Genomic DNA, 26,270 nt, shown 5'->3' with positions numbered 1-26,270 from the left:
CTGTCGCTCTCTTGGTTAGCTGTAGCACTCAACCACTATGCCACCAGGGTTTCCAAATTTTAATATTAGCATTATATAAAAAAAAAAAACTGAACTAAAAAGGTGTATCTTGAGCACTATTTTAAATTAATAAAAAATAATTTATTATGTTCTATTTTGTAAGAGCCCTAAACAGTTGCATCAAATCTATAGTGGCTTCAAAATATCTAATAAAAATATATGTAATATTTTATCAAAAAGAAGAAACTATATCATGACTTCAGTCTATTACTGTAAATAATCATATGGTAGATGGAGAGTATATACATGACATGATACAGGAAAGAATGTATCAAGCGCCAAGAAAATATGACCTATGCTCACATTTAAATTAAAAATTATCTGTACTCTAAGTAGTTTTTTTTTTTTTTGTAAATGTATCTTGAAAACTCTTCATACAAACTGGGGAGAAATCTGTGTCATTTCCTTGATGACCACTCTTTGAAAGATTACAAAGTGAATTCTTCTGAAATGCAAACTATCTGCTTTCCGATGTTACCTCCTGTCATCAAGGACTGGAATGCAGCTGGAAAGAAAAAAATAGGTTATCTTAAAAGATCAATGTCACTATCATACATGTTTATCAGAAGGTCAGATTTACAAAATAAATATGATTAGTTTGAATCATTTCTTCAGTGATGTTAATATTAATACAAGGCATTGTCAAGAAACAAGCCTCATATAAAACACTGACCAAGTTAAGCACAAGCTAATCCAATTAACATCTTCAAATATTGTTTTCACCCCAACCGGAAATGTTTGTTTTCTACATTGATACTGTTTAGAGTCTGAAGGCTGGAGGAAAACAAGTATAGGAGCAAAATGTCAGCAAAAACAACATTTAAATAACTGGCAAAAGTATTAGAAACTGAAGAATAAAGTTTTACTAGGTAAATAAGTGAAATACACATTTGTTATACCAAATGAGAAATTCATATTTCTGTTTAGTAAACATATTAACTAAATATACTAAATTTTTTTATGACAAAGGAAAAAAAATGTTTGATTTAATCTTTTTCATTTGAAACATAGAAAATGCTGAAATCTGTATGTTAGGCAAAAATTTTTTAAAAACTACTAAAAATTTGCTTAATATAATCTTATGATAAAACCCAAGACACCCAGTGCCATAGAGTCGATTAACCTCAAGCCAAAAAAAACTCATTGCTGTCTAGTCAATTCCAATTCATGGCGACCCCCATGTGTTACAAAGGGTTTTCTTGGCTATGATCTTTATGGAAACAGACTGCCAGGCCTTTCTTCCAAGGTGCCACTGGGTAGGTTTGAACTGCCAGCCTTTAGGTTAGGTGCCAATGGCAAACTGCTTGTACCACTCAGGGACTTCTTATGATGCCTCAGAACCATTTAATCTGAAAAAATTACCTACAGGCTAAATGACTCTTATGAAACCAAAGAAACACTTATTTTACAATTTGGAATGTGAAAACAGTACCTCTTAAAAATACAGAAAATTGAGTATTCATGAAGCTTATGTAGGCCACTTGGACAGGAAACAAACAAGTGATTAAAACAAAAATACCGAGTGGTAGCCTTAAAAGAGAAAAAATATTTGTGCTGAGCACATGTATGTTATAAATAACTATATTCATCTTACCTCCCATGTTTTCCAATCCATTTATCACAGTCTCTTTGATCTGTAGATCAAAATAGCTAAATTTAGTATTCTTTTAAAAAAAAAAAGACCTCAATATTTCTATTTCATACTTTTCATTTTTTGCAAAAGGCAGCAATACTGTTTAGTACTTTCTGTCTAAAAACATATTCTTTATAGCATACAGGTAGCCCGGAAAGTTTTTATTAATTGATTTTTTAAAATAAAACCATATTTTCCCATTATCTAATCTTCAGTTGGTAGCTATATGTCCTCTTTCCAAAAAACAAAATATATAAGCACACAGACATACAACTTTGCTTATCGTGTGCAAGTTTCGAGAACATCCTAAGTCAGGGTTTGTGGACCCCAGATGAGCAACTCCTGATTTTCAACCAACAACCCAGAGATACATCAGCATGTCCAGGAAGGGCAGGAAAGAACTGTGGTAGTAAACCAGAAAGACACAGGGAGATGCTGACATGATTTGAGAAAGCACAGCTTCTAACACCTAATTTTATATTTGGAAAAAATCTGTTGATTTTATGATATAATCCATGGAAAGTAAAGCTCAATAAATTTTAGATAAAGGGAACAGTAAGAGGTTTTCTCAATCAAGAGGTTATACTCTTTGGGAGATAAAGTTACCTTATACAGTGAAACTTGTGAGAGCCGGAACTCAACAGGACTATCTTGTTTTCTCAGGTGTCACAAGTTTTCCACCTTTGACAGGGTGCAGTCTTACCATTTAGTGGAAAATATTTGCGTTTTCCTTCTCTGACGGGTTTTTGCCTAAGTTTTACTGTGATACTCAGAAATATTTTTATTTGTAGGAATTTTTATTGTAAAACTAATATGTTTGCTATAATAAATTCAAATCATACAAAAGTATATCAAGTAGCAGGAAGAAGTATATTGATAAAGGACAGAAACAAATTATACCTTTAGTTTTCCTTCTTTAAACCACTGGCTCAGCTGTAGAATGCCAGGCTCAAATCTGTCCTTATAATTAAACACCATAAATCTTTCCCTGTAGTGGGGGAAGAAAAGGATAATGATCAGAGAATAGGGAAGAGGTGAAACAGTTCAAGATCAAATCATTCTAGAACTCTAATATCTATTTATCCTTCAAATATGTGTACTGAATCACACTGAATCTGATTAAACGTAGTTTTAGGTGTAGTTACACGTATAAGTATAGTGCACTCCTATTGTTTTTGTCCACCCAAGATCTACAACCCCTTTTAGTAACAGCATCTTGATTTTCCCTTGTGGGTAACACCCTTCCCCACCCTCATGTGACCTAAGCCAGGACGGTCAGAGCCAGTAAGTATCAGCTTTGGGACTTTAAACCGCAAGGAGAGAGCTATTCTCTTTTTGCTTGGATTGCTAACCTGGTAAAATCTAGGACTGGAGCTACCAGCCATCCTCTTGCTACCACAAGTGGAGAGCCTACTGAGAGCAGAGCCAACCCAGAGGACAGCAGAGTCCAGATGTGAAGAAAAACTGAGTACTGATGCCACTATGCAAACCCTGGGTCCAGCCAAATCTAAACTGATTTATGTATCATGAATATACAAATCATCTATACATAATCATGTATCTCACTGGCTCAGATACATGAGCCAGTAAATTTCCTTTGCACTTAAGCCAGTGTACATTGAGTTTCTATCACTTGCAATCAAAAGAGTTCTGATTTTTTTTTTTTCTTTAAGATTTCTGCTAGGGAGCAAGTTAACCAAAACCTAAACATTGAACTGGCTTTAAAATGTGTGTTTTTTATGCAGAAGAGGCAAAGGCACAGAGACCAAAGTTCATACCAGGGGTAGATCCCAAAATATCACCAGGGGTGGTTAGGAGGGAGAAATGAGGAGGCATTGCTTAAGGAGCACTGAGCTTCTGTTAAGGGTGATGAAGAAAATTTGGTCACAGTGGTGATGATTGCACAACATGGTAAACGTAACTGTCACTGAATTGTACATGCAAAAATGGTCGAAATGACAAATGTTAGATATATTTCACCACAATAAGAGTTTTTTAAAAATGTGTATTTTCAAATATTATTCAATAAAGCAAAATTATATATGAATAACAATACATTCCATATACGTCTCTGATATTTAAACCCTCTAGAACCTGGTAATGAGGACACAGAGACAGAACACACCTTGTGATGCTCCTTTCTTTCCGGATTGCTTCTACAGCAGGGGGCAGTGGGGGAGGATAGGGCACATCCTTGTTGTACTGAGAAATCTGGCCACACAGGATGATGTGGCTGTTCTGGTTCATCTGTTCACAGAAAATCGATGATGACACGCTAAGAGACATGCCTTCCCTGCGTCTACTGATTTTACAGCTGCCTCATGAAAAGCCGCCTTGACTACTGTATTTAATCCTTTAGTGCCAATGAATTGATTTGTTTTGAAGATTTATCCATTATATGTATTTAGGAGTTTTAATCAGTGTAAGTCCGCTCTGAAGGAACATAAACCAAAAAAAAAACCAAACCCAGTGCCGTCGAGTCGATTCCGACTCATAGCGACCCTATAGGACAGGGTAGAACTGTGCCATAGAGTTTCCAAGGAGCGCCTGGCGGATTCAAACTTTCAACCCTTTGGTTATCAGCTGTAGCACTTAACCACTATGCCACCAGGGTTTCCTAAAGGAACACAGAAGAAGTAAACTAGAGTTTGGTAATCAGCAAAAGAATTATATTAGTTGTTCCTGTTGCTACTTTTATTAGTAGAGTATTTCTTTAAATTTAAATAACTTAATCTCAAGTGCAAACAATTTAACATATTATAAAGGACTATATGCAGTGCTAACAGCTAATGTCGATACTCTATACCACTGCCAGTACAAATACTTAAATACCTGCAATCAATCTACGCAAATCCATTCCCTACTCAAAGTCAAAAAGCCCTGGTGGCACAATGGTTAAGCGCTTGGCTGCTAACTGAAAGGTCGACAACTCAAACCTACCCAGCGGCTCCACAGGAGAAAGAGCTGGCAATCTGCTTCCATAAAGATTACAGCCTAGGCAACCGTACGGGGCACTTCTACCCTGTCCTGTCGGTTTACTATGAGTCAGAATTGACTCGAATGCACACAACAACACCCAAGTCAGGGGCGACGGCTGTGTGTTTGCTGATGGTGAGTTATGAGTTAGGGGTCAGAACTTCATCATATGAACAATGCAACTGTAATTTTTCACAAAAATACATTGAAGGTGAAATATGTAAGATAATATTGCTAGCAAAGAACTAAAATTGATCCTCACAGTGGACCTCTGCAAGCAAATGGAAGTAGACATCAGCAAGATCTTTTGTATCACTTAATTATAACACTGATCTCATCATGTTGTTTGTCACAATAAAAAAAAAATTATAAACCCTATAATTTTCCAAAGTTATTTTTTCTCTCAGTACCAGATAAAATATATCACAATTGGTAAATGTTGTTACATGTATTTCTTTTTACCACCACCAAAAAAAAAAAAAAATTACAACAAAATGTAGCATTCAAATGTGTAACAGAAGCAAATTAACAACCTGACTTATCACTGCATCAGTGATGTCACCACCAACATTGTCAAAGTAAATGTCCACTCCAGCTGGGCATGACTCTCGTAGTTTTTCAGCCACGTTCTCTTTTTTATAATTGATGGCAGCATCAAAGCCCAGTTCTGAGGTCAAAAGGAGGCACTTCTCATTTGTCCCACAAATTCCCACCACTCTGGAACAACCCAGCAAATGGCCAATCTAGGGAAAAAATGATTTGAAAACTAAATGGCTTTATACTGTCACATTAAGAATGTAAAAATGTGAAAGTATATAAGGTATTACAAATATGTGAACATGTCATCCCACAATTTAGGTTAGATTACATGTTTTTAGCTAAAAGTAAGCTGATAACAAAATAATTGAGGGTGGGGAAAGTGTGTTATCCACACACACAAAAAAATTTTTAATTAAACTTGGTTTAAATGTTATAATCTCATAATTTAAAGCTGATACCATAAAAGGAATATTCAGACACAAAACATCACTATCCCACAGTTCTATTTTTTCAGGCCAGGGAGGAATTAGAAACACAACTAAAATATTTTGTTTCAATGGTTTCACACCATAAAAAGTTATTATTTGTAAAACAATGCACTTAAAGGTTTATCAAAATATTTACTAAATTTCTAGAATCCAATGAGTACTTTCTTATTTGAGGATTTTTTTTTTTTAAATCTGAGTTCCTTTTTCTTTAATTCACAGAATTCCAGACAGGTACTCTATGATTCTCTTTTTTATACTGGTAAGAGTAATGACCCCTCATTTACCATGTCTATTTTTGGTTAGTAGAAAACAAAACACAAAATCTACAATATTTTTCACATATTTATTGAGAGTCTAAGCAGGGCAATAACACGATTTCTACCAGAAACATGTGAAATAATAGTGTTATATTCTATTTGTTCAATTTTATATTTTAAATTATATACATATATATCAGGAGATTCAAATGTGATTACCTTTTAAGAAAATCATATAATTCTCCCAAAGTTTACCTGCCCAGCCAAAGATCCACAAGCACCAGCAGCCCCACTGACAACCATTGTCTGATTGGATCCAGCAGTTATATGGCCTTTTTCTTGTATCCCAAGCAAGGAAGTCAAACCAGGCATACCTATAGCTCCAAGAAAGTATGAAAGGTGTCCATCCACAAGTTGCGGGTCTACCTAAAATAAAATATATACCTTTTAAAAATAATAGTTGGGATTCCTGTTTTAGGCAACATAGTAGAGACCAGCCCGATATCGCTTCTAAAACAGTATATCATTCCTGTGAAGCCGCTGGTAGGTTTGAACCGCTGACCTTTCGGTTAGCAGTCAACACTGCTTAACCACTGTACCACCAAACCAAAAAACCAAACCTATTGCCGTCAAGTAGATTCTGACTCATGCCTACAGGACAGAGTAGAACTGCCCCACAGAGTTTCCAAGGAGCGCCTGGCAGATTTGAACTGATGACCTCTTGGTTAGTAGCTGTAGCACTTAACCACTATGCCACCAGGGTTTCCACTGTACCACCAGGGCTCCTTAATTATTTATTTATAGTATTGTATAAAACAAAAAACAATGAATATTTACTTCTCTGAAGCAGAAGCTTTAAAAAAGAATCACACATAAGAAAGACTTATTCTTGTCACTGTGCCAAGTATACCAAACAAGAGGAAATTCTTAATAGGAAAACACTAAACAAAATTGGTAGCTTTTAAAAATCTCTGAGCAAGCCCAAAATAAAAATTTTTCTATTAAAAGACAAAAAATCAATTTAAACTCAAGCAGTTCTCATCACTGATGCTTAAAACGTACTGTAAAAGTGTAAGGAAGAGGTGCTACAATTTCTTCTAGGTTAATTACAGAATAAAATGAGGTATCTTTCTTAGCAGTTTATAAAATGCTCTTAGCATTTCATGTTTATATGTTTACCCAGGCGTAGCAAAAATTAATTATACTGCTCTTACTCCTTCTATGTCTATTTTCTTCTCTGTAAAATTAAGGAGAATTGAACAAAATGATAAAAAATGATTTCCTATTTAGAAAGGTTTTACAATAACTTTTTAAGGAATTTAGTAACTTCAGTGAAAATTTAATAAACCACCAAAAGAAATCAAGACCCACCACCCTAGTCTGATTTATAATTCGACTAAATTATTAATGGCTATCAGTTAAATCTGGAAACCCTGGTGGCACAGTGGTTAAGTACTACAGCTGCTAACCAAAAGGTAGGCAGTTTGAATCCATCAGATGCTCCTTGGAAACCCTATGGGGCAGTTCTACTCTGACCAAAGGGTCGCTATGAGTCGGAATCGACTCAATAGCAATGGGTTTGATTTTTTTTGTTTATCAGTTAAATCTAGTGTGTGGATAAAGGTAACAGAGACACTATGGTCTACAAAACACTGGAAGGCCTACAGCACAGGAAATATTTCAAGTATGTAACAGCTGTTTATAAGTAAAGCCAGAATACAAAACATTGTGAGATCAGTTTGTGTTCAGTAAATGTCATTCCTCCATCCTTCTGAATTCTTCCTCCTAGTTTCTAATACCTGTTCCCAAGCATTTTCAACTTGTCACCAACTGCTCAATTTCCCACCACAGCAAATTGACAGGCAAAACTAGAAAATGCTGAATATTCCTTTTTCACTGCCTGTTAAGAAATTTCTAGTTAAGTTTACCGTAGTACCACTGTCAAATGGTTGTGTAATATCTCCCACATATCATTTGTATCTTAACAACACTTTTAACTTGCTATAGGAATTTATAATAATTAAAAATACTAAAAATTTACATAGCTTTTTATAATTTACAAAGCTTTTGTCACATTTATCGTATCATTTAATTTTCACATCTACTTGTGAGATGGCCATTATTTTCACTTTGTATATGAGGAAACTGAGGTCCATCCAGAGACATAAATTTCCCTGATGACACATGTATTAGACTGAATTACAGAAGTGGCCACTTTTTGTGGGTCAAAAACAGCCAATATTGGTAATTTCACACAGTTCAACCTAACAGTAGAAACTGAATTCAGGGTTGCTGACACGAGATGAAGTTTCAATCACAAAGCAAACGAATTTCTTAAGTCGGAAAGCTGTTTCTCAGGAAATTTTAAAGTATACCATTATGGGGGCTTTCTGGTTCCCAGTACAAAATATTTTTTGATGTGTATAGTTCAGGTTTTATATTACACATGTAACTTGAAAAATAAATTAAATATGGAAAATGACACCATTCACTGGTAATGTAAAAATTGTCATATGCAATTATAGCCAAGAGTAGAAAAAAAAAAAAAAAAAGCCTGGGACAGGCTTTGCCACATTTTGATGGTTAGAAAAAAGACAATGTATGATTTTTTACTTTTTCTCTGATAGCAAACAGAACTGAATGTCAAATGAACAAAGTTAGGGCTGCAGAGGGAAAAAATCAGATACTTTATATTACACCTCACCTTTTCAAGGATATTTCCATCCAGAATAACCTTGGTCTGCCAGGGCCAATAGAAAGAAGTCACAAAATCACCCTTAGCCAAATTTCTGTGTTTGCTTTCTTCTATAATTCCAACACCCCCACCATCAACCACTTGAGACAGCTGCCAAGGTGTTAGATAATCAGTGCCAGTGTCTTCATTCATTCTACAACGCTAAAAAAGAGAAAATACTCATTAGGACAATTCTGTCTTATACTGCTAAACCAGTTTACTAATTGATCCAGTGCTAAAAAAAAAAGTATATAAGCTAGACAAATAAAAATAAAAATTTACTAATTTTTCAAGTTAGTTTTTATCCTAAAAAAAAGCACCTTCTCTCTAACAAGTAAAGAAGTACAATTAAAAAGAAATATGTTCTAAATTAGGTTTTGGTAATGATTTACAACTCTGTGAATATACTAAAAACCACTGAATTGTATACTTTAAATAAGTAAGCTGTATGAATGTGGGAACTATATTTCAATAAAGATCTTAAAAATCTTAAAGAAATTTATGTAGTATTACACATATGCTAGCAAAAGTAATACAAAATACTAGGTTTCAATGGATGGTGGCAAATTAGGTACACTTATACATTGCTGGTGGTGCACTGGCTAAGAGCTCATCTGCTAACCAAAAGGTCAGCACTTCGAATCCACCAGCTGCTCCTTGGAAACCCTATGAGGCAGTTCTACTCTGTCCTGTAGGGTCACTTTAAGTCAGAATTGAATCTACGGCAATGGGTTTGGTTTTCTGGTTTTATACATTGCTGATGGTACTGTAAAGCTGTCCATTTTATGTGAAATAAATTATCAATATATAGACTATAAAACTTGCTACTTTTGGCCAAGCAATTCTACCTTTCAGGGAAAATAACCGCCCCCACCCAAAAAAAAAACAAAATAATTTTTATTCAGCTGTTCATCACAACTTCAGACCAAGCACTCTCCCTACATCATGCCCCCAGCCTCAGGTGGATGCTGTCTTTACCCCTAACAGACAAGATGTCACAGTGGGGCCACACCTTTCCACAGGACTAGGGCTAAAAACTTCTCCAGGATATAGTCAAGGCTCCCTTCCTCTCTGTAGCTCACTCTTCCCTCTCTCATGCAGCCAAGATGTGGAGGCCCAGAGTGTGCACCAGATGGAAAACACTGAGGACTGCTTGATTAAGGGGCCCCACATGGTCTAGTTCAGTCAACCAGGAGAAAAGACCAAACAGGGCATTGACGCAGATGCTTCTGTGGAAATATACTATGCTTCAGACTGCATTCTTGGAAAGCAAGTATAGCAGGCAATTCAATGACATTCACAACATTCACAATGCTGTGCAACCATCACCACTATCTATTTCCAAAACTTTTTCATCTCCCCAAAGAGAAACTCTGTACCTGTTGAACAATTTAACTCCATTTTCCTTCTCCCCTAAACCTCTACTAACCGCTAATCTATTTTCTGTCTTCAAGAATCTGCCTCTTCTAGATATTTGATTTAAGTGGAATTACAGAGTATTTGTCCTTTTGATTCTGGCTTAGTTCACTTAGCATAATGTTTTCAAGGTTTATCTATGTTGTAGCATGTATTAAAACTTCATTCTTTTTATGGCTTAATAATATTCCATTTCTTAAATCCGTAATGCTAAGTGAAAGAAGCCAGTCTGAAAAGGCTACAGACGGTATGACTCCAACTATATGACACTAAAAAGATCAGTGGTTGCCAAAATTCCAAGGGAGGGAGGGGAAAGCTGATGAAAAGGTGAAGCATAGGACATTTTTAGGGTGGTTAAACTATTCTGTACGAAAGGGTAATGGAGTACATACAGTATTTGTCAAAATTCATAGAACTGTACAGCACGAAGAATAAGCCTTAATGCAAATTATAGACTATAGGTAATCATAATGTACCAGTATTGGTACATTAAATGTAACAAATATATCACACTAAAGCAAGATGTTAAAATTTAGAGGAAGGGGAGGTAGGTATATGGAACTGCATGTACTATCTGCTCAATTATTCTGTAAATCTAAAACTAAACTTAAAAAAAAAGTCTATTCATTGTTTTTAAAACTTCAGCATAGTTCCATCTTTATTTGGGGGTTCAATGACAAAGGGTGAGGTGCAGTCCATTATGAGGGGCAAGTGAAGCCAAAGGAAAGATAGCTCTGACTATCATGTATTATATGACCATAGAGAATGATTCTGATTTTTAGCTTCCAAGGGTCTATACCCTGGTGATTTAAGAACAATTTAAAGGATTTTCCAAGAGTATTTTGAGTATGATTTTTTGTATTTGTATGTTATTAATGAATCTAAGCCCTGTGTAAGGTGGGACTCTTTTCACTATTCAGAGATGGCCAGTTCTATCATGTGTCTTATAACTTGAAGATAGACTCACTCCCTAATTATACCCTTTATCGTACCTTCTCATGACCATCCCTCTCTCACCTAGGGGCAGCCCTTGCCCAACCCTCCCCACAGCCACAGCTGACTGACCTCAGTGGAGGCACTGTCATGGGTTGAATTATGTCCCCCAAAATGTGTGTACCAACTGGGCTGGGCCTTGATTCCCGGTATTGTGTGATTTTCCTATATGTTGTAAATCCTGCCTTTATGATGTTAACGAGGGAGGATAGGTGGCAGTTGTGTTAATGAGACAGGACTCAACCTACAAGACTGGATCCTGTCCTGAGGCAATCTCTTGAGATATAAAAGACAGAAGCAAGCAGAGAGACAGGGGGACCTCATACCACCAAGAAAGCAGCACCAGGAGCAGAGTGCGTCCTTCAGATTTGGGGTCCCTGCACTGAGTAGCTCCTCGATCAGGGGAAGATTGAGGACAAGGACCTTTCTCCAGAGCCAACAGAAAGAAAGCCTTCCCCTGGAGCCAGCACCCTGAATTTGGACTTGTAACCTACTAGACTGTGAGAAAATAAATTTCTCTTTGTTAAAGCCATCCACTAGTGGTATTTCTGTTACAGCAGCACTAGATGACTCACTTCAACTCTGAGCAGTCGATCCACAGGTTGGAGTTGTAGGCAGAATAATACCCTTCCAAAGATGTCCACATCCTAATCCCAGGAACCTATGATTATGTTACCTTACATGGCAAAAGGGACCCTGCAGTGGTGACTGAGTTAAGGACCTTGTATACCACACCAGTTGCCATCAAGTTGATTCTAACTCGTGGAGACCCCATCTGATGCAGAGTACAGCTGTATTTCACAGCGTTTTCAAGGCTGTGACCTTCTGGAAGCAGATCACCAGGCTTTCTTTCAAGGTGCCTCTGTGTGGGTTTGAACCACCAACCTTTCAGTTAGTAGTCTAGTGCTTAACCATTTGCACCACCCAGGGACTCCTGAGATGGTGAAATTTTATGGATTACCCCATTGGGCCCAATGTAATCACAAGGGTCCTCATAAGAGAGAGGCAAGAAGGTCAGAGTCAAAGAAGGAGATATGACGAGAGAAGCAGAAGCTGGCCGCAAGCCAAAGAATGTGGGCAGCCCTAGAAGCCAGAAAAAGCAAGAAAACGAATTCTCCCCTAGACCCTCCAGAAGGAAGGCACTGCATCCCCTTGATCTTCGCTCTGTGAGGCCTATTTGGGACCTGTAATTTCTAGAACTATAAGATAATAAATTTGTGTTGTTTTAAGCCACGACGTGTGTCGTAATTTGTTATAGCAGTGATAGGAAACTACTACAGTTGGTCAGTAACCTATGAAATCATCTGACAAATAAGATGAACTGGGCCAGATTCCCTACCTCAGCAATCTGATTGTAAGCATTGAGGCTATTAATAGCAGGAGCGAAACCAAAGCGTAGTAAATAAAGCCATGCAATTGTCAGGGCCATGAGATGAAGTTAGGAGGGAGGAGAGAGGAAAAGAAGAGACTACATGACCCCTGAGAAAATTAACACAAGAAGCCAGCCCTACGCCTAAGACCCTGCACTTGATGGCTTCTCAACTGCAGTCCTAGGCAATGAGTACCTTTCAATAAAGCTCCTTTATCTAGAGATAGAATAAGTGAGTGTGTTTCTTTCAACCAAAAGAGTCCAGCTGGAATAGGAGTCTTGTACAGAGGCTGCCTTATAAATTTAATCTATCTGAGAGATCTTCCAATCCTAATTTACTATCTTCAAGCTTTACCTACTACTGAAAATTGATCAGGACATTTGGAAGAACCTGACTGGCCACAGGTACTATTATGAAAACATGCCTCCTACAACATTCCTTAACAATATCAGTGAATAAAGATTAATGTTATTCACAGGTATCAGGATATAATTGCTCAAATATGTATTAATCATGAGGACTGCACAATAAACTTTGAGATGCAACATGAGAAATATAAAAATAAAATTATTTTTCAACCGAGTCACAAAATTCTGATTCTTACCATGTAAGGATCCACAGAAAGGTAAAGAGTTCTAACTTGTACTTGTCCTTCAGTGATATTATCTGGTAAATTGACCTCTTCCATGCGGAAGTTCTCTGCCACTGGATTACCATTTTTTCCTAAAATATTAGGAAAAAATCAAAAATAACTTTCTTGTACAAGTCCTTATTTTTAAAAGCTCACACTAGGGTTTAGAGCACTCCCTTTTAATACAGGCATGAACAAAACTGTATCATTCTGTAATTTCCTTGTAGCTGTAGAAATGACTCAGCATAAATCCTTCAAGTAGTTACAATTGCTCTTGATTTTCTCCAAGACGTTCCTTTGAAATATTGCTATCGACTCAAATTTTCTTATTTAAAGATTACAGGTAAATCACCTTATCTGTTTTAAAATTAAAGTAGGATTTAGAAAAGTGAAAAATCATACTAGCTTTTTATTTAATTATGAGTATTAAAATTTACAAGGTAGCAGAAACATTACATCAGCCAAAGTAAATAGTTAGGTAAACTTCCTTCCTCATTTTAAGAAGCAAAGAGAAACCTAAATGAATGTAATCAAAAAGAAATTTAAAGTCACATCTGAGGAATGAAATTTTTAATTCTCCTGGAATCAGGGTTCCTAGATTCCATGGAGGTTGAGGTGACCCCCCAAGCTAATCTTTGAACTTTCAACCTTGAGAAACTGGTTTCCTGAGTCACCTAAAAATCGAATGACAGTGTAACTTAATTAGCAAAGACCATTTTGCCTTGGGCATTGTACTCTTTTAAAGAATTATCTACATGCAGTTTTGACAACAGAAACTCCAAACGTCAGACTAGAAGCTGTGTTTTAGGGCAAACTCTTATTAAAAAAAACCAAAAAACTTATTATATAAACACTGTTCTGGCTCCTTTTCCATGCTAAGTGAGGGCCCTAAACACTGATAATCTGTGGTGTCTCCTCCTCTGCTTACTCATGCACTCAAATGGGGTCTGTGAGTTACATAAAAAGAAAAAAAAAAAAAAAACTCATTGCCATCGAGTTGATTCCAACTCATATATACATACATGTAAATACACATATGTTAGCTATCCATGATGTAACTTCTTTTTAAATGTGACTATAATAGTAATGATTGAATGCAAAAGTGACCTATGCCATTTTAGCAGAATGAGATGAATTTGATTATAAAATTTTTATGGGGTTAATGTAGCAAGAGTTAGACTCAGCAGTTCACCCCTACCTCCCAACAGATCTGAGATAAGGAGTTTCAATTACACGGGAGGGGACCATAGGAGACAGGTATCAATGAAGGTGTTGAAGTGGTAGGGGCCTCATAGCGTAAACAACCTTGCACGTGGGCACCCTCCTGACTGCGTGAACTGTATTTCTGGCAGGCATGTTCTGAGGCACTGGAGCTGGTATCTATTTCATTTAGTGCCCTGCTAGTTTCCTTCCACTGCAGAGCTCGTTCTCCTTGTGTCCTGTTTGCTTAACATCTACGGGTCTTTGCTTTGGACAACTGGTGTCCCTGTTTTGTTGATGCCCTAAGCATGTGCTTACCTTGCTTACTGGGTAATACGTTCTTGTTGTCGTCGTTGTTGTTACGTGCTGTCAAGTTGGTTCCGATTCATAGTGACCCTATGTACAACACAATGAAACACTGCCCTGTCCTGTGCATCCTCACAATTGTTATGCTTGAGCCATAGTTGCACAGCCACTGTGTCAATCCATCTTGTTCAGGGTCCTCCTCTTTTTCAGTAACCCTCTCTCTACTTTACCAAGCATGATGTCCTTCTCCAGGGACTGATCCCTCCTGATAATATGTCCAAAGAATGTGAGACACAGTCTCATCATCGTTCCTCCTGAGGAGCATTCTGGCTATACTTCTTCCAAGACAGATTTGTTTGTTCTTTTGGCATTCCATGGTATATGCAATATTCTTCGCCAGCACCATGACTCAAAAGTGTCAGTTCTTCTTTGGTCTTCCTAATTCATTAACCATCTTTCACATGCATATGAGGCGACTGAAAACACCAAGGCTTGGGTCAGGTGCACCTCAGTCTTCAAGGTGACATCTTTGCTTTTCAACACTATAAAGAGGTATTTCGCAGGAGATCTGCCCATGCAATTGTCTTTTGATTTCTTGCCTGCTGCTTCCATGGGTATTGATTGTGGATCCAAGTAAAATGAAATTCCTGATAACTTCAATCGTTTCTCCATTTATCGTGATGTTGCTTATTGGTCCAGTTGTGAGGATTTTTGTTTTCTTTGTTTTGAGGTGTAATCCATACCGAGGCCGTGGTCTTGGATCCTCATCAGTAAGTGCTTCAAGCCCTCTTCACTTTCAGAGAGCAAGGCTGTGTCATCTGCATAACACAGGTTGTTAATGAGTCTCCCTCTAATCCTGATGCCATGTTCTTCTTCATACAGTTCAGCTTCTTGGATTATTTGCTCAGCATACAGTTTGAATAGGTATGGTGAAAGGATACAACTCTCACGCACACCTTTCCTGACTTTAAACCACACAGTATGCCACACAGTTCGAATGACTGCCTCTTGATCTGTATAAGGTTCCTCATGAGCACAACTAAAGTGTTCTAAAATTCCCCTTCTTTACAACGTCATCCGTAATTTTTTACGATCCACACAGTTGAATTCCTTACCATAGTCAATAAAACGAAGGTAAATATCTTTCTGGTATTCTCTGCTTTCAGCCAGGATTCATCTGACATCAGCAATGATTTGTCTCGTTCTACATCCTCTTCTAAATTTGGCTTGAATTTCTGGAAATTCCCTATCGATACACTGATGCAGCTGCTTTTGAATGATCTTCAGCAAAATTTCACTTGCATATGGCGTTGTTTGGTAATTTCCGCATTCGGTTGGATCATCTTTCTTGGAAATAAGGCATAAATATGGAATTCTTCCAGTCGGCTGGCCAGGCAGCTGTCTTCCAAATTTCTTGGCATAGAAGAGTGAGCACTTCCAGCGCTGCATACATTTGTTGAAATATCTCAGTTGGCATTCCGTCAATTCCCGGAGCCTTGTCTTTTGCAAATGCCTTCAGTGCAGCTTGGACTTCTTCCTTCAATACCATCAGTTTCTGATCATATGCTACCTCCTGAAATGGTTGAATGGCGACCAATTCTTTTCGGTACAATGACTATGTATTTCTTCCATCTTGTTTTGATGCTTCCTGCATCGTTTAATATTCTCCCTGAAGAACCCTTCAGCATTGCAACCTGAGGGCTGAATTTTTTCTTCAGTTTTTTCAACTTGAGAAATGCCAAGCACATTCTTCCCTTTTGGTTTTCTATCTCCAGGTCTTTGCACACATTATTATAATACCTTGTCTTCTAGAGCCACCCTTCAAAATCTTCTGTTCAGCTGTTTTACTTCATCATTTCTTCCTTTTGCTTTAGCTTACTCAATGTTCAAGAGCAAGTTAAAGAGTCTCTTCTGACATCCATTTTGGTCTTTTTTTCTTTCCTGTCTTTTTAATGACCTCTTACTTTCTCCATATATGATATCCTTGATGTTATTCCACATCTCATCTGGTCTTCAGTCATTAGTGTTCAACGTGTTGAATCTATCCTTGAGATGGCTGTACTTTGACTCTCGCGGATTTGTTCTAATTTTCTTCAGTTTCAACTTGAACTTGCATATGAGCAATTGATGCTCTGTTCCGCAGTTGGCTCCTGGTCTTGTTCTGACTGATATAGAGCTTTTCCATTGCCTCCTTCCACAGATGTAGTAAATGTGATTCATGTGTATTCCATCTGGTGAGGTCCATGTGTATTGTCGCCTTTTATGCTATTGAAAAAGGTATTCACAATGAAGAAGTCATTGGTCTTGCAAAATTCTATCATGTGATCTCCAGCATCATTTCTATCACCAAGGCCATATTTTCTAACTATCGATCCTTCTTCTGTTTCCAACTTTCACATTCCAATCACCAGTAATTATAAATGCATCCTGATTACATGCACCACCAATTTCAGATTGCAGAAGCTTGTAAAAATCTTCAATTTCTTCATCTTTGGCTTTAGTGGTTGGTGCATAAATTTGAATAATAGTTGTATTAACTGGTCTTCCTTGTAGGCATATACAAGGGGCATATACTGATAGTGTTGTACTTCAGGACAGATCTTGAAACGTTCTTTTTGATGATCAATGTAATGCTATTCCTCTTCAAGTTGTCATTCCCAGCACAATAAACCATACGATTGTCCGATTCAAAATGACTAATACCAGTCCATTTCAGCTCACTAATGCATAGGATATCAATGTTTATGTGTTCCATTTCATTTTTGATGATTTCCAATCTTCCTAAATTGATACATCGTACATTCCAGGTTCCGATTATTTATTGATGTTTGGAGCTGTTTCTTCTCATTTTGAGTCAAGCCACAACAACAAATGAAGGTCCTGAAAGCCTGACTCCAACCATGTCATTAAGGCTGACTCTACTTTGAGGAGGCAGCTCTTCCCCGGTCATATTTTAAGTGCCTTCCAACCTAAGGGGCTCATCTTCTGGCACTATATCAGACAACGTTCCACTGCTATTCATAAGGTTTTCACTGGCTAATTCTTTTCAGAAGTAGACTGCCAGGTCCTTCTTCCTAGCCTGTCTTAGTCTGGAAGCTCAGCTGAAACCTGCCTGCCATGGGTGACCCTACTGGTATTTGAATACTGGTGGGATAGCTCCCAGCATCACAGCAACATGCAGGCCCCCCTACAGTATGACAAACTGACAGATGTGTGGCAATGTATAATTACCAGCAATAGCTGGGGTATAAGAATCTTTGAAAGATCTTTCTTTGCAACATTTTTGAGCCTCTAGTCAGAAATGTTACCCTGATTTACAAATTGTATATTAAATAAACTTCAATCAATTTCTATTATTGGCTTAATATGGCTTTTGTTTTAATAAGTTTTAAAAATTTCGGAAATTAGAAAACTTAAGGTTTGACAAGAAAAATGTGTAACAAAAATGTTATCACTAAAAGTGGAGTCTTCTTCAATTATGTACAAGCAAACTTCCAATTCACAGAACCATCACATTTGTAAGAATGAGAATACAATGTAAAGATCTTAATCCAAATCTTCACTTCATTAAAACTGAGGTTCACTAACTAGATAGTAGACAAGAATCATCCTAGTTGAAGAGAAGGACAACACACAATACAGGAAAAGTCAGCACAACTGGACAAAAGCAAAAGCTAAGGAGTTTCTTGAACACAACCAAACACTTTGAGGCTGGGTCTGGGTCTGGGGACCATGGTTTCCGAGCACATTTAGGTCAACTGACATAGCAAAGTTTATTAAGCAAATGTTCTGCACCCCACTTTGGTGAGTGGTGTCTGGGGTCTTAAAAGCTTGAGTGGCCATCTAAGATGAATGAGTTGGTCCCAACCTACTTGCAGCAAAGGAGAATGAAGAATACCAAAGACACAAGGAAAATATTAGCCCAAGAGACAAAAGGGCCACATAAACCAAAGACTCCATCAGCCTGAGACCAGAAGAACTAGATGGTGCCTGGCTATGATTAATGACCACCCTAACAGGGAATATAACAGAGAGTCCCTGACAGAGTGGGGAAAAAGTGCGGGCCAGAACTCAAATTCACGTAAAAAGACCAGACTTAATGGTCTGACTGAGACTGCAGGAACCCCCAAAGCCATGGCTCCTGGACACTCTGTTAACCTGGAACTGGAAACATTCCCAAAGCCCACTCTTCCGACGAAGATGGGACAGGACTATAAGGCACAGAATGGTGCTCGTGATGAGACTGCTTCTTAGTTCAAGCAGATACACGGGACCAAGTGGGCAGCTCCTGTCCAGAGGTGGATGAGAAGACAGGAATGGACAGGAACTGGTTGAGTGGACACAGGAAACCCAGGGTGGAAAAGGGGAGCATGGTATCACATTGTAGGGATTTCAACTAATGTTGCGTAACAATAGATGTATAAATTTTTGTATAAGAATTTAACTTGCGCTGCAAATTTTCACCTAAAGCACAACTAAAAAATAAAACTGAAGTTCAGAAAAGTTAAGTAACTTCTCCAAGTCACAGCCTAGGTGAGCAGCAAAATCAAGGCTGGAACACAGCAATGGGTCCAAACCTCTCAGGTTACTTTCAGACCTATGCTTCTATGATTTAGGTTAGATGTCAGCAGGAGCATAATCAGTACTTTTCACATGAAATGGAAAAGCAAATTTTAAGAATCAATGATACCTAATGTAAAGAAAAAACAAAAGCTACATATTTAAATGTTACAATTACTCTAGAATACCTACTATCTCCTCTTCAACAAATAGCCTTGCTAAGTCATCACCTGAAAAACTGCATATTACATTGTTTAAAGAGATTTCTTCTAATCTCTTTATTAGTGTTAACGTCTTACTACCTTGATTTACCACAATGGCATCACATTATTTTATATTCCTCCACTGGCATTAATAATCATCAAAGACCCAAAGCTGTTCATTTATCACAAATACATACCAGGTCGGGAATTCAATACCACTCTTTGCACAATCATCACCCTATTTGTGAAGGGGTCTCACAAGATTTCTGTACAAAACAATTCCTATAAATAGAAAAAAAAATTTTTTTAAATTACAAGACAGTTTTTAAATATTCAATAATTTAAAAATAAAAAAGAACCATTTTGTGTTTCCAAATGAAGAGAGGAAAAATCACATTTAGGACCCAAAAAAGATATATTGTCCTGTCAAAGTCTGCCTTCTGAAGCAAATGGATGAAGAAAAACTAAATCTACTTAGAATTCTTGGCTAACAAGAATGAGTTAGTTGAAAACTACCTGGGGCAAAACGTTCTTTGGCCTCAGATAATTCAAGCACATTCATCTTCATACTATCATGATTAATTCTCCTACTGTGGCTTGATTAAAAGAAAACACCTTAATATATTCCTCCAGAGCTGGTCAATTAATCTAGAGGCAAAATAAAAATGCTAGCTGGTTAACTGAGATGTTACCGAATTTTCAAAGATTCTTTTATTCATTTATCAAAATGGAAATTTCTTAATAGTTTTGCTGATTATAAAAGAATAAATCAAAGGCTTTAAAATCCTTACCTCATAAGAAATTCTGTAATATGGAATGGTCAAATAACTAAATCAATTTATTCTGGGTTTGAGCTAAATTAAGGTTTGATTCTGGCAGTATCTGACTTGGGGAAAATCCCTTTGCTCACTTCATCCATCAGTAAAAATGAGAACAAACTTATAGTGAGTGTTGCTATGTGCCAAGCACTGTTGTACTTTATTCTCTCATTTAATCTCCTAACAACCGTATTATTACTTTCCCCATTTTATAGACAAGGAAACTGAGCCTTAGAGGGCGTAAGTACTTACCCAAAGTGGTCGAGCTGAGAGTTAAACCAAGCTGACAGTCCAGAGCCAACTCTTAACTGCTATACAAAAATTTCCATCCTATATAGTTTAACATACAAAGCAAATAATGGAAACCCCGGTTGTGCAGTGGTTAAGAGTTCAGCTGCTAACCAAAAGGTTGGCAGTTTGAATCCATCAGGTGCTCCTTGCAAACCCAATGGCGCAGTTCTCCTCTGTCCTATAGGGTCGCTATGAGTTGGAATCAACTCAACGGCAATGAACTTAACCAAATAATATCCTTTTTAAAATTAATTTATTATTAAATTAGTTGATGTATTTCAATATCTAATGAGAAGGCATGTCTATCGTCTCTCATTAGATATTTTGCTTTACGATCTTTAATACTTAGTGACATTGAGGAAGCCAAAGAAAAAACAGGTATTACTTATTTTTTACAATATTGCAATATACTTAGCCCTTAGCATCTATCTTAGTTATCTAGCGCTGCTGTAACAGAAATACCACAAGTGGATGACTTTAACAAACAGAAGTTTATTCTCTCAAAGTCCAAATTCAGGGCACCGGCTCCAGGGGGAAGCTTTCTCTCTCTGTGGATTCTGGGGGAAGGTCCTTGTCATCAATCTTCCCCTGATCTAGCAGCTTCTCAGCGCAGGGACCCCAGGTCAAAAGGATGCACTCGTTCCCAACTCCTCTTTCTTGGTGGCACGAGGTCTCCCTCTTTTCTGCTAGCTTCTTCTATGCCTCAAAAGAGAGTGACTCAAAACACAACATAATCCTGTAGATTGAGTTCTGCCTCATTAACATATCTGTCTCTAATCCTGTCTCATCAACGTTGTAGAGGTTAGGATTTACAGCACAGGATAATCACATCAGATCACAAAGTGGTGCACAACCACACGATACTGGGAATCATGCCCAAGCCAAGCTGATACACATTTTTGGGGGACACAATTCAATCCATAACAGCATCATTTCTAAATGTAAAGATTTTATACATCAGCACACTTATACTATGTATGTGACAACCACAAATCCATTTGCTTCTTGTATGTATTCTACCCCTCAATTGGTTTTTAAACTCCAAGGATCCTTGAATCTTGTCATATTTCTCTATAACCTAGATAGTACCTACCTGAGTATCCTATACAGGCTTGAGGTTTATACAGAATTCCCAAAATACTAATCATCATGGGATTTTTAAAAATATTGTTTAATAGTTATATGAAGATGATTGATTTACAGAAAACACTCCCATAGATTCCACTATTTATCCCTTATGAGAGTTATATAGGTAAATATATACTATTCTCACTTTACAGAAGAATTTGTGCTCAATATTACAGAGCAGTTGGGGCTGAAACACAAATTTCCTCATCCCAAATCTCACATCTTCTCATTCTTTCCACTATTTCCCCACAAACTCCCAAATAGCTTTTACATATACAATCATACAGTGATGTCTAACTCTCCTGCAGGTACTTTCCTAGAGGAGGGGAATTCTGCCCCTAATTTGGAATTAAATGTCTGACACGAGAAACATTCAATAAAATAGACTGAAGAATATGGGACTGAATTCTCTTTTGCTTCCTCACTTTTTGTAATGTATATATTTATAATCTTACAGGTTGTGACAGAAATAGCTAGTTACCCCCAATATTCATTCTCTTCTTCTGGACACAATTGTTGGTAGATGCTGTCAAGTTGATTCTGACTCATGGTGACCCCACATACAACAGAATAAAACATTGACTGGTCTTGTGCCATCTTCACGATCATCCATTGTTGTAACCACTATATATTTTGAGTGTTTTTCCGACCTAGAGGGCTCTTCTTCCAACACTGTATCAGACAATATTCCTCTTTTTTTCTATTAATTGTACTTTAGATGAAGGTTTACAGAACTATCTTCTCATTGAACAGTAAGTACACATATTGTTCTATGGCATTGGTTAACAACCCCACGACATGTCATTATTCTCCTTTCTCAACCTTGGGTTCCCTATTTACCAGCTTTCCTGTCCCCTCCTGTCTTCTAGTCCTTGCCCCTAGGCTGGTATGCCCCTTTAGTCTTGTTTTGTTTTATGGGCCTGTCCAGTCTTTGGCTGAAGGGTGAACCTCAGGAGTGACTTCATTACTGAGCTGAAAGGGTATCCAGGGGCCATATTCTCAAGGTTTCTCCAGTCTCTGTCAGGCCAGCAAGTCTGGTCTTTCTGAGTTAGAATTTTGTTCTACATTCTTCTCCAGTTCTGTCCAGGACCCTCTATTGTGATTTCTGTCAGAGCAGTCAGTGGTGGTAGCCGGGCACCATCTAGTGGTACTGGACTCATTCTAGTGGAGACTGTGGTAGATGTGGCCCATTAGTCCTGTGAACTAATCTTTCCCTTGTATCTTTAGTTTTCTTCATTATTCCTTGCTCCTGAAGGGGTGAGACCCAGTGGAGTATCCTAGATGGCCAGTCACAGGCTTTTAAGACCCCAGATGCTATTCACCAAAGCAGAGCCAAGAACATTTTCTTTATAGACTGTGTTATACCAATTGAGCTAGATGTTCCCTATCAGACAATATTCTGTTGTGATCCATCGGGTTTTTCACTTGATAATTTTCAAAAGTAGATCACCACGTCTTTCTTCCTAGTCTGTCTTAGTTTCGAAACTCTGCTGATACCTGTCCACCTGGGTGACCTTGTTGGTATTTGAAATACTAGTGGCATAGCTTCCAGCATCATAGCAACAAGCAAGCCACCAAAGTATGACAAACTTTACAGACCTGGTAGTGGCTGGATATAATACTCCCAGCCAAAAAACTACACTTTCTAGCTTCCCCTTAAAGCAAATTCTAGACATCTGTTTCACCCAAAAATCCTTTAGTTATGCATCTCTGATAAGAGATTATTTTAAATACAAACACTGTGCCTTTATCACACCTAACAGAATTAATAGTACAGATAATACCTTAGTACCATCTAATACCTAGTAAAAACCAGTGCATATTCAAATTCCCTGATTGTCTCAAAGACATCTTTTTGTAGTTGGTTCATTTGAATCAAGGTTCGAGGTCCACATACTGCATTTTGTTAAGTGGTATATTTATTACTAAAGTCTCATCTCCTTTTATTTCATCCAATTCCTTTGCCTGTAGAATATCCTGATTGCTTCCCCCACAGTGTCATTTACATTGTTCTTCTATCTTCCCACTTCCCTGTGAGATTGGTAATTAGATCTAGAAGCTTCATTAGTTTCAGGTTCAATTTTTTTTTATGCAAGAATCTTTAAAGGTGGTGCTGTGTGCACCCTATTTTATCACATCAAGAAGTCAATAATGTCTGGTAGGGCTAAATATATATAAATTGATGCTGGGCCCAATGATAACTGTCCTTAAAAAGTAATTAATAGTATCATGATGGAAAAATTTTCAATAAAAGAAGCTTGATTTTTGCCTCTTTTTTAATTGCTTTCAATGTATGTTTTATTTCTTTAAAATACGTACATTGTAGATTTGTCCAAATGATGCTTATCAGCACGAAAACTTCTCTCCATCTTTTAAGTGTAAATACTACAATAATGTAGGCTAATCACACAACAGTCCTCAGTGGCACAACAAACAACACAAAGAACTTGATTAGTCACAAAATTAACATCTAAAATATCATATACCAAGTTCTAGATCTGAAAACCAAAAACCAAACCAGACTTCTTGCAGTCAAGTTGATGTCCACTTATAACAACCCTATAGGACAAAGAAGAACTGCTCCTCAGGGTTTCTAAGGAGTGGCTGGTGGATTCACACTACTGACCTTTTGGCTAGCAGCCAAGTTCTTAACCACTGCACCACCAGATCTGAATAGGGAGGTGTCGAATTCATCCTAAGCGGGGGGGGAAAAAACCTCAAGTCTTTACTTATTGAGAGACATTAATTAAGCAAATCATTTCCTGACTGGTGTGGCTAAGTATATTCCAAAAATAATACTAAGTCATTGTTCAACTGGAGAATTTGTTCTGATGCCAGAGTGTGTTGAGTATCTACCTTGCAGCCTAGTATAAGGCAAAGAGGGCTGAACTACGAAGAGCAAAGTACATGTCCTGGTTCTACTTACCAAGTGGGAGCCACCTGTTTTCTGAATGTTCCTAAGTGCCAGGAACTGGACTAACTGCTTTATCTTGCTTAACCCCTCCCCCAAAAGGCCCTATGAGATTGGTACTGTCATTGCCCCCATTTTATGAATGAGGAAACAGAGGCCCAGTGAGGATGAATAACTTGCCTAAGGTCACACAACCAGTAAGAACAACCCCAGAAGGCATACCCTTAAGCACAATATATACCATCTCCATAACATGAGCTTAGTAACATTTTTCAATACATTACTGCTCTATCTTTATCCTGTTCAGTTATTCTGCTACAACTGACTGTGACCGTGGCTTGGCTATAACTATTTGACTCCTGATTCTTTTAGATTTCCTCCTCCCCCCTCCAGTTGCTCTCCTCTCTTAGTCTTCTCTTTTCCTTCTTATCTTGCTCCAAGTCTTAAGTGCGGGATTCCTTGTGACTCCTCCCTTATTCAATGACCTCACCTTTTCTCATGGATCCCACTGTCAACCACATATGGGAACTCTGCATCTACACCCCTGAGTTTCAGGCTATCTTCCCAGGTTGCATATGCCAAGAGGATAAGAATTTGTCTGTTTCGTTCAATGATTTACCTCCATCCCCTGTACCTGGCCCATAAAAAAAGAAAAACCAAATCAGTTGCATGAGGGTTTTCAATGGCTGTGATCTTTCAGACACAGATCACCAGGCCCTTCTTCCAAGACACCTCTGGGTGGATTCAAACTGCCATCCTTCAGGTCAGCAGCCCAGTGCTGACTTAAGAGTTAAAATTGGAGCCATTATTCCCTGTCCTTGAATATAAACAATGTGACCCAGCTGGAGGTGGACTTACAAGGGCACATCAACTGGGTCCTAAGGTATAAAAACGATAGCTAGAACAATCTTGGAAAACATCTTTTAGGGAACCTTTCAAAAAAAAATTTTTTTTTCACATAAACAAATACTTAGCACACGCAGAGTCTCTGTCTTACCTTTTTCTACTAGCATTTAGTAAATAATAAGATTTGTTGGACCAATAAAGATACTCCTGACTGTTCTTACTGAAACTCCTACCAATGATTCACAAAGACAATTCAAAATATAGAACCACTGTGATTCAGCAGTTTTTAGCCAATCCCTGAAAAGATGAAACACTTTTAATAATTTTACCCACTTTTATAATGTTACTATATACTGATGATTCTGTAATATTCTTTGGACTCCGGCTTTGCCTCTTGGAACATATGCCAAATAAAATCTTTTTTGCTTTACTACAACTTTGTGATGATTTTACTCTGTACAATGCTTAACCATGTGCACTACCCAAGGACACCTGGCACATAGCAAGTGCCCAATAAGTGCGTTTAAAAAAATACGCCAGAGGCACCTCAAACGCAAAATGTCCAATTTAAGGTTGCTCACTCCCCAAAACTGTAAAATCTACAACGCACACAAACACCCCTACTTCTCCACAAGCACCTCCTAAACCAACTATCTTAGGGAATAACGTCAACGTCCCCGATAGCTCCCGAAGGAAGCCTGGAGGTCACCCTAGAGTCATTCCTCACCACGCAAACAGGTTCGGAAGCCCCAGCCCCAGCGCCGCCGCCAGCGACCTCTCGCGCCTCACTCACAGTCGCAGAACTCAGGGTAAAATCTCGCGCGATTTGCCAGGCTGCGCGGAACTCGCCCCACGACCCCAGTCCTTCGCACGACCTCCGCCCGCCGGCCGCAGTACGCATGCGCACGA

At 37.9% G+C, this 26,270-nt stretch overlaps 1 protein-coding gene across 4 annotated transcripts; it reads right to left on the bottom strand.

Annotated features, from left to right (window-relative positions):
- Nucleotides 1–472: 472 nt before the first annotated feature.
- PTGR2 (prostaglandin reductase 2) lies at nt 473–26,270 on the bottom strand. Of its 4 annotated transcripts, XM_049899062.1 has the most exons (11): nt 26,089–26,270; nt 20,438–20,515; nt 19,565–19,649; nt 13,072–13,190; nt 8,659–8,850; nt 6,210–6,380; nt 5,203–5,412; nt 3,819–3,940; nt 2,594–2,681; nt 1,655–1,694; nt 473–565 (listed from the first exon to the last, which is right to left on the bottom strand). In XM_049899062.1, exons 3-11 carry the CDS (start codon nt 19,599–19,601, stop codon nt 489–491), a joined length of 1,056 nt encoding a protein of 351 aa, XP_049755019.1. In that variant the 5' UTR covers nt 19,602–19,649; nt 20,438–20,515; nt 26,089–26,270; the 3' UTR covers nt 473–488. The 4 variants fall into 4 exon arrangements, with proteins under 4 accessions (XP_049755019.1, XP_049755018.1, XP_049755021.1 ...); XM_049899061.1 differs by lacking the exon at nt 20,438–20,515; XM_049899064.1 differs by lacking the exon at nt 20,438–20,515 and having other exon boundaries at nt 26,155–26,262.

Source organism: Elephas maximus, chromosome 10, assembly GCF_024166365.1.
Source record: "Elephas maximus indicus isolate mEleMax1 chromosome 10, mEleMax1 primary haplotype, whole genome shotgun sequence".
Classification (NCBI taxonomy): domain Eukaryota; kingdom Metazoa; phylum Chordata; class Mammalia; order Proboscidea; family Elephantidae; genus Elephas; species Elephas maximus.
The sequence above is the reverse complement of the archived record's forward strand: the minus strand, read 5'-3'. Positions and strand labels throughout refer to the sequence as shown.

Bases quoted from the DNA above. Each gene is read 5' to 3' on its own strand.
- PTGR2 (XM_049899062.1), bottom strand. From the start codon at position 19,601: ATGATTGTGCAAAGAGTGGTATTGAATTCCCGACCTG. The intron at 5,413-6,209 runs GTAAACTTTGGG...TTTTTTCCCTAG, and splicing joins GTGGATCTTTGGCTGGGCAG to ATTGGCCATTTGCTGGGTTG. The intron at 566-1,654 runs GTAAGATGAATA...TTTTCTTTCCAG, and splicing joins TGGATTGGAAAACATGGGAG to CTGCATTCCAGTCCTTGATG.